General features: G+C 42.9%; 1 protein-coding gene across 1 annotated transcript in view; it reads right to left on the bottom strand.

Moving 5' to 3' along the window:
- UGT8 (UDP glycosyltransferase 8) overlaps positions 1-20,015 on the bottom strand; it is a 35,905-nt gene that overhangs the window by 11,748 nt on the left and 4,142 nt on the right. The window contains exon 2 of the mRNA XM_041459381.1: positions 7,862-8,685. Within this exon, the coding sequence (XP_041315315.1) occupies positions 7,862-8,683 (822 nt within the window). The 5' untranslated portion in view covers positions 8,684-8,685. The remainder of the gene's footprint in view (positions 1-7,861; positions 8,686-20,015) is intronic.

The following is a 20,015-nucleotide window of genomic DNA, read 5'->3' as shown; positions in this document are numbered from 1 at the left end:
CCCTGTTCAGCTGCTCCATTCAAATGTGCAATAGCACAAACGCCTGTTCTTCGGATATGGATGCAAACCACCCTTTCCCCAAGGCAGAGCACAGGCATCCTATGCAACTTCTCCTAGATAATGCTGCTTAGAGCAGACAAAAACAGATCTATTTTAAAATAAGAAGCCACATTAAGCCATGTTTAGAAAGGAGATACTCAATGATAAATTAACAGAAAGGTATAAAGACTTTTTTTCGAGTGTGCAAACTTTTCTGCTGTCCTCTGAATAGTACTTCTCTCGTGTGACATAGTTAAATTCCATATTAATACACTTTTATTTCAGACTTTACTAACACAACATATCAGAACAGGTGGTCTAAGGTCATACAGGTGCCCTTATACAACCTTTACCATCACAAAACAAACAGGATCATATAACCTCAAAGTTACAAAATCCCATAATTCCACAGCAAACGCAGAGAAACTATCACTCCAGGCAAAGCAAGCTGTTTGTATTTACTTGCCATGAATTTTTAAGTCAGTCTAGAACCAAAAATAGGAGTTATTATTTGCTTGGAGCAGCAAAGGACACAGAACAGGCCAGTGCACACCGAGGGCACGAGGCAGAGGATGGAGTCAGCCTCCCTGACTCCGCACATCCAGCTGCTTCTGCTGGCTCCGCACCGCCCGGCGCCTCGCTCACACTCCCAAGGTTATTTTCCACTGACTGAACTCCTGCCTTTTAACAACTAGGGCCACCAGGCAAAAGCCAGTCTCCCATTTGATCAGGACCTGCTCCCTCCCATATCACCCATCTTAATTAAGTTCTTAGTTCAATTAAGAGCAGACACGCAGCTCCCAACGAGGACAGGATCCTCCCAAACCCCCATTTCCCTCTGCGTTAATAACAAATTAATTCTTCTCTTCCCTGGGCTTTATTAATGACCTCCACCAAACAAAAGCTGCATGCAGTTAATATTCACACAATTTTTTAACATTTTGTGATTCATACTGGCACAGAGCAAGGTAACTCCAAAATCAATACCTTGTGCCCATTGAAGAAGCAAATTCAGATTGTAGCATTAGACTAAATCCCTGTTTTCTTGCTGGCTAAGAAGAAAAAAAACTTGCTACCAGTTGGGAAACAAACTCTAGAAATCTGAATTGTTCCCTGTCAGAACCTCAGCAGTACTAAGTACAGTCACCACATGTTAATCTGACAATGCTGTTAAGTTTTTCAATATTAGACACTGATTCAGCCCTGCTGAAATGCAGACAACACTTTCGTATTTTTTAACTAATTATTTGCTGTTTATATATATACACACACAGTGTTTCTGCCTTCTCCAAAACACACTGGGTATGAAAATAAATTTTTAAAAAAGTCTTTAAGATCCTACAAAGCTTTCCTAAAATGGGGTAGTTTCTTATCCCAGACCTTTACTGCCTTTTCCCATTTAGCATCCAAGAGGGACAGCGAGTTTAAGTCCATTTGACTTGAAAGAGGAAGGTAACTCACACTCCAAACCAGAGTGAGGAAATGCAGCCCCCAAGCCTTTGCTCCCGTACCTGAGCCCCCTCTGGAGTTGCAGGGATATCCAGTGAAGCTCTGGGAACAGGCTCTACCCAGAGCTAGAGGTCAACCAGGAAAGTGCCGCGCAAGGACTTCCCTGGTGCAAAAATCCATTACTCACCAGAGCTCTGGCAAACACCCTGGGAAAGCAACCTTGCCTTTCAAATGAATGGGAGGAGTGGAAAACAAGGAGCTTGCCCTTCAGGAGAGGTTATTAAAATCACTGCAGAGAGTGGCAGGTGCAGCAGAGGGATTCTCACACCCAGGGTTCCAATTAGAAGCCTTGCTGGCATTACCCCACAGGCAGCATTCTGTTAAAAAATACCCCAAAAATCACCTTCCTAAGCAGGAATGGAAAAGTTGATGATTATCAAATGGAAATGCAAACCAAGGTTTCACCAACCCTCTCAGCAGCTCCACATGGAACAACAAACTCTACAGGAGTTAAGAAAAAAACAGTACTAAGGATGAAGACTGTTTTTACTTATTCTGCCTACAGAACATGAAGTCAAATGAAATTGCTGATAATACAGCTAAGAAAATTGACAAGAAGCTAAATTATAAATACATACCTCTGTATTACAGATGCTGACATACACCCCACCCATAAATCCACGTGACAGTCTCATTTACCTGGAAAATTTTTTCTGTCATTGTTCTAGTATGACACCTGTGCTCTGTGGATGGTAGGAGATAAGAATTCTAACTGCAGCTTTAAATCCTTTAATCTAATAACTGCAATTTCTTCTTCATTTTCCTCTTCAGATAAAACATCTTTTCTTTCTTCCTGGGGTTTACCTCCTCCCTTTGCTTTTTTTTTTTCTTTTTTACAGCTTTATGAATACATGTAAAATGTATATATATATATACATACATAATACCTACATATATTTATATTATATTTATGTAAAGAAGCCATCAGTCACCAGAATTTCTTTGAAAAGCCTAAGATCCCTGTGTGGGACCCACATGCTCCACCCAGACTCCCCTTGCTCAGGGTGAGCAGCAGAACACATTGCCTGCAGAATTCCCCCCGTGAACAGCTCAGGAAGATGTTCCCTCACATAGCTGGAGACACCTCACCCCCCAAAGCAAGGTATTAGCCATAAACAAATTATCCACTTCACCTTTAAGCAACTAGGACATCTGAAAAGCAGGTTTGATTAATGGGTTTTTTTTTTCAAGTCAGTAATATCAATAATTAGGCTTGCTACTCATAAATGTCAAGTTTTGAGCACATCCCAACTTGCCAAATTACACGACTGTGGTACCCAAACTCAAGGATGTTCCAAATACCCCAGGAAAAAAGAACACCCTTTGAAATAAACTCCCATCTTCTGTTTTATGTTATAAATGGGAAAAACACTGGCTCATTATTTGTCCTCTATGGAGGCCATCCCCCAAAATTTGGAAGAGACACTCAGTTAAACCACTGCAAGTTCCCAAAATGAATAAATCTTGTTAGTTTGTGTGTTCCAATATGAACATTATCAATTAGAATATTTAAAACCACAAAGACTGTTTACAGTAGTAGCTTATCAAAGTGGGTTTTGGTTTTTTTTTATGAATAAAAACACCAAAGTCACTCCTCTTGCTTTTAGATTTCAGCTTTCATCACCTGACCTGACCAACATCTAAGGTCTGGAACTTCTATTTTCCATCCCCAATACAAACAACTGCTTGAACTCAACAAATAACCAGCCTGGACTGTAATCCATGAACCAAGTAAACTTGCTTTTTGATGGACAGCACAGGCTTACTGAAGGTTTGGTGCTCCTTGGTCAGCTCATGGGACGCCAGCTTGATGCCTGGCACGTGCACCTGGAGGACCTGCCTTCCTCACAAGTTTAACTGGAGACACTTAACCAAGCTCCAGAATCAACCCTGTGTCCTTTCCCCTGTGTCTTGCACTAAACAGATGCTGAGTCATATTTCTTCCCAAATTTAAAATGCAGCAGTACAGCAGACCAGACATGACTCACCAACCCGGTCCTGCTGGAGCACCTGAGACTGGACACTACGGTTTTAGGACTGTGGGTACCTGGAGAGCTCACACAATCCTTTCTTGTGGATCAAAACATCAAATTCTAGGGGGAAGAAGCTTTACCTAAAATAATTTCAGAGCCAAAAGACACGATCATACAGTTCAGTACAGAACTTACGCAGTGCTGCATCATCTCCATCATCCTTAAAAGACTTTTTGCCTCCCCAGCTGACAACCATATGTATTTTAGAACAGCTCTGGAATTGCTTCACATCACCAGAAATTTACTGTCCAAATAGGTCTGTAAGAACCATTCCCTGGACTTCAAAAATAATGCTAAAATGATGGTGCTATGCCATGCACAACAATCTGCTACAGTCTGCGAGGGCTTATAGAAGTGTCCTTGAATCTGAATGAAGGAGAAAAGCCAGGTTTAAGGAATAAAACATCTCCCAACTCTTTTTCAAGATACATATCAGCTAACACACCTAGTAAACATAAAACTGTCAGCAAGGCTCAGGGAGGGGAAAAAAAACCCGAGAAAACGAACCAAAAAAACCAAAATATTTTTTAGCGAAGATGTTTCAAAGGCACCAATTTGCTGCATAGACTTTGATGTGTATAATAACGAGCTCAGATAAGAGATGTCCGTGGAGGAGTGAGGAAGTTCCTGTAATTATCTGTTGACAGCTGCAGCTGTAAGGACAACTTATTACTCCAAAATCAGAACACCCTCCTCTGCAGCATAAATTCAGTTCCCTCATGGACTGAGTACTTCCCAAGGCAGCTGCTTGGAGCAGCCCTCAGCTTCCTGCCCTGATTCAGGGACTTATCAGCCTGATTAATGCCTAGTACACATCAACCTGGTCACAAGGTATAAATGCCAGAGAAGAGGCTTCCCTGTTGTTGCTTATAAGGGTGTGCCTTTAAAAAGCCAGCTTCATTCAGATCCCTCTGGAGAAATGTAGTGAGGAAGAGGCAGAGGAGCCTGTGATTTTCCTAATGGCCAATGACAGTTATCTGGAAAATACTGCCAGGGAACACTATGCCCTCAATAGTTTAAGGCACTGATGACCTTAAGGACCTGATAGCGTCTCTCTCTAGCTTTTCATCTTTTAAGGCTAATTCTGTTCACACCGTCCTCTAAATTCAGCATATGGTTTTGTGAGATACGTACACAAACGCTGGACTCTGCACCCACCAGCCATAAGCAAATAAAATTTCACAAGCACGTGGGATAAGTCACCTTAACCATCTCCTTGTATTTAACTAAGCAGCACAGCACACTTCGAGCAAGAAGCACCATCCAAACCCAGTTTAACCAGTGAAAATGTCACACTGGCTCTCACAGACCACAACCAGAACCGCCTATGCAGAGCTTTGCAAAGCCACCATCAGCCCTCCCAGCACGGCAGAGCACAGCGACAGGGTGTGCTCGGCTCCATCCACCTGCAGCAGGGATCCGAGGGGACAATGTGCCATCCCCAGGCACTTCAGCCACTGCCTGCCCAGCCCTGCCGAGGAGGGAGCCGCAAGGCACCGCAGGGAGCCGGGCAGAGCGGTGACCTCCAAAGGACCCGCTGCTCCCGCCGCTGGCTCCCCCTCCTTGGCACGCCGATCACTGCGACTTCCCGAGGGACACTGCGCCAAGCGCAGCCCGACACCAGGACACTGCCCGGGAGGGAGAGCAGCGAGGAGGATCGGAGCCTTCCCGAGGCATCTGGGCAAGCTGCGACCCAAAGGCACGCTCGCGGTTTGTGTGCCACAGCCGGGGGCTGCAGCGAAATCGCTACAGAGCTCAGCGGCGGCTGAAAATCATGCTTGACACAAGCTAACTGCAGAAGCAGCAGGGACGATGTGCGCCAGGATCGAAATATTCATGCAGATGGGACAGCAAAGCTGGGTCAGGCTTTATATATTTATATATATATATATATATATAATATTAACACAGGTGACCAGCAAAGCTGGATCAGGTTTGTTTCCCCTCACACTGTTACACGACATGAATATTCAGCACCCACTGCTACGTGCTACCTTTAAATCTGTGCTTTTCCAACTTTTCTTTCAAGAAGTTCGGGGAACGGGTGCAGAATCTGAGCAGCCCCAAAACAGAGCTACCCCATCCCCTGGAATGAAAGAATGGCCACCATGTAACACCTTAAGAGATCTTGACCTTTATCTCCTCATTGACCACTTGTTACGATCTGCCTCTTCATTTTAAGATGCTGCTTATGAACAGAAAGCTAGAACTTTTATGTGTAGGCATTCCATTATGATTAAACAAACCACTTGGTTATTTTTGGTGAGGGGGGGAAAAAAGGGAAAAAGCTGTTGACAACACAGGGGTGTCACTACTGAGGTGCCCCAGGTAGTCTGAGCAGGTATTTTGGACTTGAAAGAACACCCCTGATTTTTTTTCCCAATACTTGTCTAGCAGAACAAAGTTAGGCTACTTACATGCAGTTTTGGTGAATTCGAGACACCTGAAAGACTTGTAATAATAGCTTTAGTGGGCAAATTTTAGCTGCTGTGTCCTGCTACGTGCTTCCCTTTTCTAATCATCGTCCACGGACAAGAAAATTACTTCAGAGAGCTGCTGAAGCATCACCAATTCCAGCCCAGCACAGAAACATGAACTAGCTCTGCTTCTGGCTCACCTTAATGCACCAAACCAGAAGCTGCAGAAAATAAATTAGCCAAGGCTGCTGCCTTGGAGATGCAGCAAGAGCAGAGAACAGCCGCAGCACGCGCTATCCGCACTCGCGGTTCTCATCTGCCAGGACAGAGGGACACTTATGAATTTCATCCAATTGCTCAGCAGACACAAAATGACTGCCCAATAATTTACCTACAGTACACACCACAGGGGTACGTGTAACAGCTTAGGCATGGACAAATGACAGGATAAAAGAGGAATGTGCTCACTTGGTCCCTCTCTCCCGTTCAATGAAAACTCATGCTTTGAAAACTAAGAATGATAGAATTGAAAAGGTAAAAAATGTCTCAGCTCACAAATAATTCTAGGTAGTTCCTTCCCCCCTCTGTAACAAATAAATGCCACCATTTACTTGACCTACAGATCTGTTTCAAGGTCACTGTCACTCCCGTTACACAGAACATCAAAAGGCACAAAACAGCGTTCATCTCATTGTCCAAATTGATTATGCAAATACCTTTTTTCTCTTACAGAAAAAGGAAATATCAGTCTGGAAAATGAAGGAAAAAATCTAGTTAGCGAAGTTTTCCTGAAGGGAAAACAGGGATGAACTTCTAGACAGCACAAGGGTACCTTCAGTCTGCTTTCTCAGGATACCTGACCCTTCCTGAACACAAACACACCGATGCACATGTGGAAAGAGCCTATTAGAAGCAGCACAGCTATGGCAATCTCTGATGATACCCTGGAGAACAGACAACAGCACTTGCCATACAAAAAGCAAAGGCTGAAACAGCCATTTTAAAAAGCAAGTTGTTGAGCACTGCAGGTCTACCAAGCCCTTTTTATCATCCAGCATCCATTAAAAATGCCCTCCAATTCAAGATCTATTTGTTTACGTGCACCTAAACAGAAGTGCAAAGGACATGGTTTTCTGGGAGATTGTTCTGCCTGTCACTCACCACGGTATTGCTCAACAGAGGCATTCTTAGGTGTAACATATCAAAGATCACTGACCTAATCAAACTTAATAATTAATCTGTGCAGCCAGGATTTCTGCAGTCCAGTCACTATCACTGTTTCAGTTTGAAGTTCTGAGCCTTGTGCACGTGCACAGCGAAAACACGTATCCGAGTGCAGCCTTAGAGCTTTCTTTGCCAACTCTTATCTCCATTTATCACTCGGTACAGTCTTCCCAGGCTTACGTACACCTGGAGTTAGAGTCATTATCAAACCTAAGGGAGGCACGAAAACAAATACCATAAAAACACCCATACCATGAAGTTACCCAGGATAACCTACCAGCAGGCTTCTTTTAGCATCAACAGTATTCATCCATTCTACCTCAAGTTCATTTTAAACCATGTCTGGTTAAAAGCCACTGATGTGATTTCCAAGGCAGAGTACACTGTTTCTCACCTCTAGCGCAGCATTAAGCACCTCACTCGAAAGCAAAATACTTCCTGCATCCAAAAATCATCAATTTTGTTCAATTTGTGACCAACAGTTCCCCTCACCACCACATGAAGTGACTTCCATGGAATATTTCACCAAGCAACAACAGAAAAGGTCCCACCTGAAAAAATCACTGCTTAAAAACAGCCACTCATCACATGAGGTCAAGCAGAAAGCACAGAATTACTGTAAAACTCAGCAAACCTTACTTCTGGCAGAGGGCTGGCCGGCTTCGTTAGGATTCCTCCCACATAAACAACGTTGGGTAGCGTAGGTCTCGGAAACTCCAGCGCTACATCAGTACAAAGCATCCACAGGCTGGATCCATGGACCAAGTCATACATGGACCGCTCTGGAAGAACCTTGTGTTTCTGCATTATCCTTTCATATTTTGGCAGAACCAAAAAACTGACTCCAAACCTTGAAATAAGATAAACAACAGTATTTTTAATCCTCTCGAATAGGTTCATGTGATCCGTCAGCAGCGAGTTAAATTCTGGAACGTAGGACAGGGGAGCTGGAGCGCCCACTTCTGCTGGATACCAGAGGCCGGTGGAAAACACGGCGTACTTAACCCCTAAAAGATGGGCTATAACAAATCCACACATCTCATTGGGATCTACCAGGAGCAGGTCAAACTTCTCCTGCTTGAGGGCACGCATGAGGTTTCGGTTGCCAACGATCATGTCGCAGTTCTTGGAGTAGTGGTCCAGGATATCGAACAGCTCGAGGGCAGTCAGCCTCCCCGAGAAGATACTCCTCATCTTGGACTGGAGGAAATCATCCGAGGTGCTGCTGTTAAAGATCCCTGGGTAGCGCTGAAGTCTGTAGTGATTAGATGGAGGAATCTCTCTGCCCTCAGAGAGGAGAAACACTGTCTGGTGACCTTGGTCATGCAAGGCTGAGGCCAGAGTCTTGAAAATATAAAGATGGCTTTCAAACATAATTGGCGGCACAACAACGATTTTGGCAGCCCTCGCTATCCCAACAGCACTCCACAGGAGAATGAAGGCTGGAGCGTACGGCTTCATAGCTGCAAGGAGAAATAAGAGCATTACATCACAGACAACAGGACTACATTTTGCAGTTCAAGCACACCACCCCTTCCTTTGCATGGTTATGAGCGCTTCCACTGTGAGTCCTTCTCCGATAGTTACCCACAGGCTTCGAGTTGTCCTCCTTCAAGCTGCAACTCTGCTCTGATTTTAGCATAACATTTTCTGGGGTTTTGTTTTCACATAAGCTAACAGGACAGAGAAGATTGAGGACTTTTTTTCCTCCTAAAAGGACATGCAAATTCACACTATGTTTTTCTTCAGTATCAATGACAATCAGATATGTAGGAGCGGAAAGCAAAAAATCAGGCAGCAGGATGCTTCCATTGATTTAAACCAACTTTGAGCCTCCAAAAATGACATTCTGCTTACAAGAACAAGAATAATAACAGGACTTAGTACTGCACACATGAACAGCACTTGAACAGGTACTTGATTCTCAACCTACTTAAATCAGCACTTAAACACCCATTTGAACACCAGTTGAAAAACCCCAGTGCCATCCTGAAAGCACTGCTCCTGACAGCAGCACAGTGCTGCGGAAAGGGAAAATACTTTTTACACGTGGTGGGTGATCTGAAATGCAGTATGCAGCAGAGGAAAGCAAAGTGCCTTAGAAGCACAACAAGGACATGTCAGAAACTCCTCAGTCACCATCACCCTCCTAGAAGAGAGGATTGAGTACAAGCCAAACCGAACAAACAATCTGCTCTTTCCTCATGCCAAACCAATCCAGGTGGAAGCCTCAGTCTGTTGCAGTGTCCTTCGTAAATAAAAACAACTGATAACGCTGCTATTCAGTCCTTCTTATCTCCCTATGGTATAGCCATATAATCCTCCTACAACCCTCCTTCCTCCTGAGACTGCTCAGGACTTGTTCTTAGTTAATGTTACATGGGTTACTGGCTAACGAATCGAGCATCTCATATTTTATACAGCTATTTATAAATTACTATATTCCTATACACTTTTTATGTAAAAAGTTTAAGGGGTTTTTTGAGTTCTATTACTCTGTAGTAGGTAGATGTCCTTTTCAGGTTGTTGTAGGCAGCAGTTAGATCTCCCCTGAGCTTCTTTTTCCCCCAGCTCCCTCAGTTAATTCTCACATGACTTATTCTCCAGATCCTTCACCAGCTCCACTGCCCTCGGCAGGATGTGCTCCAGCACCTCCATATTGTTCATGAGATGAGAGGCCCAGAAATGAACACAGCACTCGAGGTGTGGTCTCAAAGGGCCAAGTACAGAGGGAAAACCACTGCCCTGGCCCATGCTCAGTTATCCTGAACAGGACCCTGCTGGAGGGTAACGCTCCACTGCTAGGAAAAGTAAGTAAACATGGTTCACCAATGAAACATCCAAGAAAAATGATGAATCAAACTCAGAAAAATCCCATTATTGATTCCATCTCCCCATGCTAGAAGCATTCCCACGGTATTGAGTTACTGCTCCTGTCAACAGGAGCGATATTGCAAAACCATGAATGGAGGTGCAGGACTGGGAAACTCAGTTATGTTTCTATCAGCAGCAGAAATCAAAGGTTACAGGAGCCTGAGGGCTCCTGGGGATCCCACACATTGCCACAGGCTGGCCCTACTTACAACTCCTGATTCAAGGCCTAGAGCACAGCACAGAAGACAATCCTTAGCCCTAAGGCATATTTTCCATGGCGGGGGTGACACACATGCCACCAAAAGCCATGGGAACTAACCAGCTACCTTTCCCTAGGATGTCGACAGTGTTTTCCCACTGCTTGCTGTCCCCACACTTACCTGGAAGCCAAGTTTTAAACAGAAATCACATTGGACATTCTACTCCTTGTGAAGGTATTATAAATACTAACGTGAAAACCTGGCAATATATCTAAAAGCATTTACCAAACATTATTTTTTATCCTCTTGCAGTGTATCAGTGTCAAGAGATGACACAACACACTTCGCTGGCAGTCTGTACCTTGTGGTATCTTCAGAACTGGTAAAACAATAATCACTTCTCAAAAACCTATTATGCAACTCCCCTTTTCAACATAAGCACCTTCCACAGGAGCTGGAAAATATATGTACAGGACCTGCCAAGCCATAGCGATATGAAACACATGATGCTATTAGAGCAATGCCAATTAAGTGACATTTTTACTGGGAAAAATTGCATTGACCTTCTATTGAACTTCTGGCAGGAACCTGCAGCCTCATCATTTCAGACCCTGGCCAGAGAGAAGCAGGGAGCTCAGGTTTGAATTCTGCAGGAGCAAGGGCAATAGGTTACAGCATTCTGTAAGCCAATTAATCATGAGCCCAATTCCCATTTGGCAGACTGGGACTGGGGAATAGGTGGGTGCCCGGTGCCACCGGCAGGACATCAACACACAAGCACCCAAGCTCAGCTCCAGCCTCTCTCCCAGACACTTCCCCAGTCCAACTGCCCTCCCCCAGCACAGCAGGCAGTTCCCCCAGGACACTTGCCTATTCCAGTGGGAATTTCTGATTCAGCTCATGTCCCAAAGCAGCAGGCAGTGCCCAGGCTCAGAAGTCTTTACAAGTGTCAGGACAATGCCAAGGTGGTGCTCAGCTGGAAGCCAGCTACTGACAACTAGAGCTCAGGGATTCTTCCTACTAACTCCTAGCCACAATCGAGCTGTCAACTCCCAGAACAAATCACTGGCCAAAATAAATAAAAAGGATCAACGTCCAATGCAACTGCCTTCTGTTTCTGCATACCAGGAGAATGAAAAAGAATTGTCAGGTGTCCTGACAGAAAAGAGGAAAGAAAAGCCCAGAGATACAAAATCATGCACTTCTCTAAGATGGTTAACAATATAAAACCATTTTGTACCTCTGTCTGAAGTCCTTCTTCTTAGGATTTGCCTCCATTAAACACGACTGTTTCGGTGTCTGAGCTGACATGCAACATTCTTTTATCACGGAAGGTGGTAAAAAGAAAAATCCCAATTTGCTAAAAAACCCCAAAACATAACACAACCCCCAACCAAACAACACCCACAAAACGATCACTGAATTGAAGCCATTCTTTTCAGCCAAAAAGCCCCAAAAACAAAGCTATGAAGAAGAGCCAGATGCGGAGTGGCATTACAGTAGTGAAACCAACTACTCATTGTAAAGGGTTCTCTTATTGGAGCACAGCAAGAAAAAGTTAATGTTTAACTTCTTGGTATGCCTTTAACTTTAGGAGTAGCTATTGGAGTAGGTTTAATGACCTCCATGTGGGGGTTTTCAAATGAAAGAGGAAGTGTGAGTTTTAAAGGGTTACAGAAAATCAAGCACACTCCTGGACAGTCAGACTGTTGGAGCAGTTTTCAGCTGACCAAAACATTTCTAAATCATGATTTATTTCTTTTAAGAAAGTATTTTTCCATTCACACAGAAGGACCAAGCAGGACCTACAACAAGTGTGACCACACAAAAATTAAATGTGACTACACATAAAATCATGATTTACAGAAGAAAAAAAAAAAAAGAGGGAGGGATCTTGCCCCCTTCTTCACAAAGTTGTGATACTTGAAGGTTGGGCAATGTGGAAATGAACTGAATGACTTGGAAATAAGCATAGCACTAGCTGACTTGTAGAATACTAATTTAAACATTAAGACTTAATGTCATTTATATAAACATCAATCTTAAATTAGTTTAGATAAATTCCAAGTAATAATTGGTGTAATAGTCAATTACAGTCCTAGAACACGTACCCAAGATTACATTTAGATTTGCTGCCAATCCTTAATAATCTGCTAATCACTGCTAATAGAACTTTTTGGCATGTTTGAGGCTTTTTTCCTGCTTTACACTCCTGGCTGCCTACCTGCTATTTCTGAAACTCAGAAATAGCTAGTTTCATGCCAGCAATACCATTATCCACATTTTCCTCCATCATAGAGGGATCCAGAAGCAGAGGAGCCTCCCACTCACCTCCATCCAGCACAGCCTAACGCAAACTGCTCCCACATTCATCACTACTCACAAGATTCAACAGTTCTTAGGCACTTACACGTAAGGATATAGAGTCCTTTTTATTCACTAACCAAGAGCACTCCTGATTTCCAAAGCAGCAAAGGAAGTTTGACAGAGCTTGAGTTCAGAGATGCAATCGGCCTTTTTAAGTTCCTCCCTTCTGTTCAGCCTTTCTTTAGATCTGCTAAGGTTTGCTGTGTTTACCTGGGCAGTTTGAGCAGGATCTCTGCCGGGAAAGGTGCCCTTCATCCCAAACAGCAGCACTCCTCTGACAGCAAAGGAGCAATCTCTGAGCTGCTGATCACTCACCTTACCCAAAGGGCTCAAATTACTCATTACCATTTCACAGAGACAGCACAGGTTAAAGGAACAGGCTGCCACCTCTGCAAGCCCAAATCTGGGAGCTAATTAGCAATGAAATAACTATGTCCAAATGGAAAGCTAATGTGTGCATCCCAGGAATATCATTATTTTTTAAAACTGGGAAATGTGAGATTTTCATGTAATTCAGCAAGCTGTGCAAACGACCAATTGCCAGAGTTGTGGTGCACACACACTGATTTATTCTTTCACCTTGCTCCAGTATTGTCCTCCTCCCTTTACTACACCTCATTAGATAGAACTCCTTATTTTAGAAGGAAGAACACGAACTCTGCTCTTGGAGCTGTAAACTCTCTGAAACTTCACATTAGTGTCTGAGCCAAGTGGAACAAAAAGGCAAAACCACCATTTTTAAACTTAATCTTTTTTCCAAAAGAAAGATGTATTTAATCAGCACCTAAACTGGCTTTTAATGCCAGTGTCTCCCACTAAGGCACATTTTTAATGCCAGTTTCTCCCACTAAGGCACATTTGACCTCAGCTATCCCACCTGGGGTCACAACACTGGAGCCATGAGCAGGGCAGTGCCACCTCCAGAGCCAATCCCACCCTACCATGCCCAACTGCAGCCTTCACCAGAGATAAACACAAACAGGGTGTTTATTCCTCTCAAGATCAGATGTACTGTAGCTGTAGGAAGGGACACGTGGTTGAAAGCATAGCAAGAGAAATGCTGAGGGAAGCTGCAGAAGAACTGGTCATGGAGAGCACTACAAACTACCTCTGGGGAAAAACCAAAAAGCCAACATAAGCAGCTGCTGACTATGCTTTACTACTGCTCTCAATAGAAAGGAAGCATTAAAACAGGGAAAGAAATGACCACTGATCGAAGATTATTACCCTGACATTACCCAATTCAGTGCCACTCCAGCCCTGCCCACTCCAAACCCCATTGACATGAATGCACTTTGTGTGCAGTTCTGTTTGCTTTAGCTGCTATTAAAAACGGTTTTACAAGTAAAACGTGATACCCATCCTCCAGAGGCTTGTGAACACCTCAGTTATACAAACACAGAGCCAAGCCCTACAACCCAGATTGCCCGACCAAAGGCCCTGCAAGCAAAGCCTTTTATCAAGCCCCAGATAGCCAGGAGTGACTAACAGAAGGCAATTGCAGCTAAGTATAATGCTGAAAGACAAATAAAATACTTCAAGACAAAGAGAAGGTTTCACTAATGCAGAGTACAGGATGATTCTATGTTAAAAATGCATGTACTCACCCCAAATCTCAGCTGTGCCAGCCAAATACATGCAGTTGATAATAAAGACAAAATACAAATACACATACATACAAACATACATGAAGTGCATTGATTCCAAACCAAAGGAGTGACCAAAGAAAAACTCTTCCCTTTTACACATCCCTCAACATATCTAGTTTTTCACATTCCCCACGAACCTTTTCAGATTTAATAGCACTCCACATCAGCATTTTTTTGCCGAGCACCCAGAAATGCTACCTGTGTGAGGAAATGCACTGACCAAATCATGTCTGACAGCACATCTCAGAAAATAATTTTATCATGGAGACAGGAAGATTTTAATTAGTGGCATAACAGATGACAGTAAGGAAGACCATGATCTTCAAGCAAAAACTTGCCTCCTTACCATTCCTTTCAGCTGGGAAATGTAAAACCTGTTCTTAGCCCATAATACTATTTGCTGTGCTGTACATCTTCCACAGGCAATCCAAAATACCCTAATCCTTTAGGACATTACAGTCAGCATTACACAAGCTGACTCGAGGCAGCAAACTGCAGTTTAAGATTAGGAAGCACTAGGTACTAAGTGACCTGCATGCTGAAAAGCAGCAAAAAATCACCAGAAATGCACAAACATGCAGAGTCTCACAGCAACAAATCAGGAAATCATCTGGGAAGAGACTCTGGTACCAGGCATTGTACAGCCTTTGGGTTTATGCCCTTAAATTTTCTCTATCACACATCCTTGTTGCTAATTGCTGAGGCACAGTGTGTGCCGTGATTGCTATCCTGTGTTGCAATGTTTTAGATGAGTGGTGTGATTTGGCTTCCAACCACAGGCTCCTTTTTTCAACCAAATGAATAAATTAAGAAATTAGTAAGACACGTGTATCAACAAGAGCAGGCTTTTGCATTTGCTTTGTACAGTCTCCCAAACAACATCTCCTATCCAATGACTGAAGTGCTTCAATGAGTACAAGAATATCTCATCCACAGACAAAAGAGGAAGATTTATAGGCATTACAATCCTCTGTCAGACTTACTGTGTCAGCTATGCAAAAAGCAAAGGAGCTATTAAGAGGGAGTCAAAAGGATATGCAATTTATGAAACCACTTTTAGTAACCACTTGCTGTATGTGCAACAGGTTTTGTCAAACATAGAAGGGTTTTACCTAAGCTTTTGTACTCAACCATAGTAGAAAAAGGATTTTAGAAATCCTCACTTCACAGGTAGCATGGCAGAAGAGGCACTTCTCCAAAATAAAGGTCCTACAGTTTATACACAAAATATTTTCAAAAAGCATTCTAGTAGATGGATCTTTGAGAAGTTACATGGGAATACAACTCTTATGCAAGGCATTCTGTCCTGTTAAAATAACTTTATAGCAAGTGGCTCAAGTTTAACAGCCCTGGGAACACTTCACCACTGGCTTTTGCACAGAAGTGCTCTGTGATTCTTCATGGTTACAGAAAACTGCCCCAAACTTCTGAAAAGACTGATCGTATCTAAAAATATTAAATACTTACAAACATTACCTTTATAAAAAGGTTATGTTCTCAATCTACTCAGGATTTCCAAATTTACTAATACAAATAATTTGATCTTTTTATCAAGTCCCTTATAAAGGTGCATGCTTTGGAGTCATAATGCTGCAGCAGAGACTGTATCAGCCAAAATCTGATTTCCCCAAGCGTAAAGGATTCAAGTCTAATTAAATATTTTCATAATGTGAACTCGGTTCCAACAGGACCAAGGACCTTCCACTCCACATGACCTACATTCCTTAACACCCCATGCACTAAAACTGTGAAACAATAAAAATTATCAACTTTACTAAAGGTCGGTGTTGTACTAGCATCCATATCCCAAGTTCAGCCCAACTAACTGCATGGAATTGAGTTCCATCAAGATGTTGAAACCTGTGAAACATTAACCTCTGTAGACCTACCAGGTAGGGTAATCAAAACAAATCAGAAGACATTCTTGAGTCATTTTAATAACTCAAAAGCAAATAGAGCAAGAACAGCCACTCCTTTTTGTCCTGTTTTGCACCGGGCATCTCAATCGGGGCATTTCAGGATCTCTACAATTTGTAACACTTTACATAGTGACCATTAGCAAAGCCAAGCACTCAGACATTGCTCCAAAACCTCCGAGCCTTCCACTGAGGACAACCTGACTCAGTGTGCCAGCAGCTCGGATTTCTCCGCATTGGCGTTCTCCGTTACGCAGCTCTGCTCCTTGCTGCCCGTGGTTATCCCACCCCTGACACCTTGGAAAGACAACTGCTGCCTGCACACAGCCAAGAGCCATCTGTTTGCAAGTGAGACACGCACGCTCCTGGTGGAGAGATTTGTCTGCTTCATCCAACACAACAGGAGAATCTTTCCTGACAAATTACAGCTCTTCCTTCGCAGCTAGCGGGAACTCACTCACGACACGGTGTTTTGGCAACAATATGCAAGTCCCTTGACAAAGTCTCCTCAGCTCCTGGAGACCTTCCCTCCAAGTAGCCAGACCTGAAACTCTAAGTTTCTCCACCTGCTGCAGCCATTTTGCACCAGAAATAACCAGAAATATTGCTGTGACATCAGGGCTGGGGGTATCAACAGAGAGAAGCCAACAGGTTATTCCACATTTCCAGGGGACACCAGCGCTGGTAAAGATGTTTTTTACCAGCCCAGCTCCTGCTGTGTGACCACCATGCCCTGAAGAGCCCAGGAACAGAATAACTCACCACAGGACTAAGTGCTGAAAATAAAAGGCAACTTGCTACCTGCGGTGGGGACAAGGCATAAGTGCCACAGGAGTTGATGGAGACAAAGATGCCTCCACTGAAAGGTCAAAGCTGCCCATGGTGCCTTTGGTCTCACACTGGCATCAAAAGACAGGCTGAAACAGCAGCTGAATGAAGTGCTAAAAAGATGGAAAAAAGAAAAAACATCACTCTGATTTTCAGTACTGGAATTAATGCCTGGATCTCCTTTGCTATAATGACCCTCCGAAGGAGGGGCTGGAAGAAATTGCAGCGCACTTTGCTGTGAGCCTAATTCATTGGTGCCTGTAGTTATGTGCTACCATCACCCAAGCATGAATTTTGGCTCATGAACAAGCCTCAGGGCCTGAGACAACATTAGTTTTAAACTGAAACCCATTTTACTGGGATTTTCACTTAACTTCAATAATTATTGGGGGGATGCTTTGCTTTTCATTCCAGCTGGCTTCAGCTTGGTACAAGCTCTCCCTGGTCACGCCATCACATGACACCCAGAAGCACTCAATGAATTTCTTTGTTCCGTTTCTGACTTCATCCTATAGCAAATAAGCACATTTTAATGAGCCACACAAACACAATCACAAGGGAAACTATCACAGGTTTGTTTCAGCAGTGGGAAATGCAACCTGGAATAAAGTGAAAACACTGCATTTCGTCATGTTTTGCTGTTATTCAGCCCCATTAAAATAATTGCAGCAACACCACACATGCCAAAAACATTTAGCTTATTCACTCTGTTAATTAATAGCTTCTGTTTTGAAACCCACAGGTCGGTTTTCTTCAAATTCTGTTGTCTGTTGTTTTCAGATTTGTATTTTCAGTGCCTGCTTTGAACTATCTCCTAGTACAATCTGGGCCTAGAGTAAGGATAAAAGTGTAGTCTAACAGTTTTTCTGTACAGTTTAATCCTGAGATTCTGATTTTAAGAGCAAGACCACATCACTTACCTACAGCTACAGGGGACAGAAATAAACTTGGGAATCTTCTAGAAGGTGCAAAATCCGCTCCAGGAAGGGTTGGGGCTTTTTTTTTTTTTTGTAGCTGTATAAAAATCTTTAAACACACATAAGCTTCCTGCGAATTTCTAGCACCAGTAGTTGAGTAAGACTAAAGTATAATTCAAAATCTAAAGACAAGGTCTGTAGATTTTCAAAGAGTCTATGACTTAAGTACAATCTGTTAATTCACAAACATTAGGGAAAAGAGAAAATAAACCCAAAGGTTACAAGGGGTCAAGACAAAGATGGTTCCCACCTCCAAGACTACAATTCCCAGAATGATCTGGGCATAAAACCAAAACAAATTAACAATAACCCATCCAGGCACACCCCAAGTGGTTCTACACATGCACATGTCTGTTCCTACCCCCCAAAATTGCACTTCCCAGGTATTCCTCCACCTCTGGAAAGCAACTACAACTTTCTTAACATGAACATTACATAGTAATAAATACCTGATAGGGGGTTTAAAACAGAAATAACTTGATAGCCTATATCTGTAGTTATTTCACTAGTAAGCAGTTTAAGGCAAGACTTATTGTCTAATAAAAGTATAGTCTGAGATAAAACAAATTCGGAATACTCCAATCCTCAAGTGTACTTCCATGAAAATAAAGCTAATTGATAAACAAGCAAAATAATTACCCAAGTGCCACAAAGCACAGTAATTAATGACTTATCATTAGGAGTGGTTAAAGAAATACGACAGCTTTACTCCTATATTTTACACACTCAGATTGGCTGTTCAAGATTTTCAACTTGAAAAAAAAAAATACTCAGATAACCATCAGCCATCCTTGAGCAAGTTTCCACACAAGTCCTCACAAGACTGACACCAACAGCTCCCATTTCCTTTTAGCCTCACAAGTCATGGATGCCCCAAGCACTAGACTGGCCTATCCAGACATGTTATTGAAATTCTACAAGTGGAATTTTCCACTCTGTGCTGCTGGGAAGCAAAATGTGTGCGGACAAAGCTTCACACGAGCATTTTAAGCTTGATTAAAGTGATAAAGTTTTGTTCCCAGGGACCAAACACCACACACATCACCACACACCCCTCAAAGCTCAGTTTTAGGAAATAATTTTCTTCTAAGGACCAGCAAGGCTTCATCAGGGGTGTAGCTCTCCAGCAAAGCTTTGCTGGCATTTACAGTGCATTGATGCACAGGTTTGAAGTGAGCTGTGGTGACTTTGGACCATGCCAAACCCAGCTCTCCAGGGGCAGCAACCAAGAACACTCCTGAGAACGGTACTGCTGCAAGGTCCACCTCAGCACACCATGCTGTTAAAAATCAGGACTGCTTGAGCAGATGTTTGAATTATGAACAACTGGCACAAGCGGCTTCCCAAGGAAACCTAGAACATATAAAATCCAGCTCCTTGCAAACAGCAGCTATGCTCTCTAACAAATATCTCACTTTAAAAATCCCTAGCTCTTATAAATCTGAAGCAGCTACTACAGGAAGCACTAGCACAGCTGTGGGGTTGGCCGTGGTTCTGCTGCCACATTTCCCACCTCACAGGCAAGCTGTGCTTCTCGTGTTGGAAGCAGCACACCCGGCACAACTCCTGCTCCTCACCCCCACTTCATTGACAGAGAGATGCTCCTTTCATCTCACTTGCAGTGGCAGCCAGAAAACCTCACTCTGCAGTGTCAACCAGACCTCACTTGGCCTCCAATTTGAGTATTTCCCAGCTGAAGCGTTAAACTGAGAAGACAACAATGATATCCTGAAAATAAAGCTAAGAGGAAGTAATTAAGTAACACATCAGTACTGGCCATGTGTTTTATTGAGGCCTTCTTGTTTCTCTTTTTGTTTGCTTTGTGCTAGCTTTTTTGTGTGTTTATTTTTTTTTTTTTTAAAGCTAGTACTTAATTGTTGTTGAAAGTTCTTTCAATACTTTTAAAAATGCGTATTTCGTTAACTGGTACTCCTGGCATTAAAGCACCTTATTCATTTGACTTAAGTAAAATAAGTTTCAAA

Source organism: Pyrgilauda ruficollis, unplaced genomic scaffold (assembly GCF_017590135.1).
Source record: "Pyrgilauda ruficollis isolate IOZ18807 unplaced genomic scaffold, ASM1759013v1 scaffold134, whole genome shotgun sequence".
Lineage (NCBI taxonomy): Eukaryota > Metazoa > Chordata > Aves > Passeriformes > Passeridae > Pyrgilauda > Pyrgilauda ruficollis.
The sequence above is the reverse complement of the archived record's forward strand: the minus strand, read 5'-3'. Positions and strand labels throughout refer to the sequence as shown.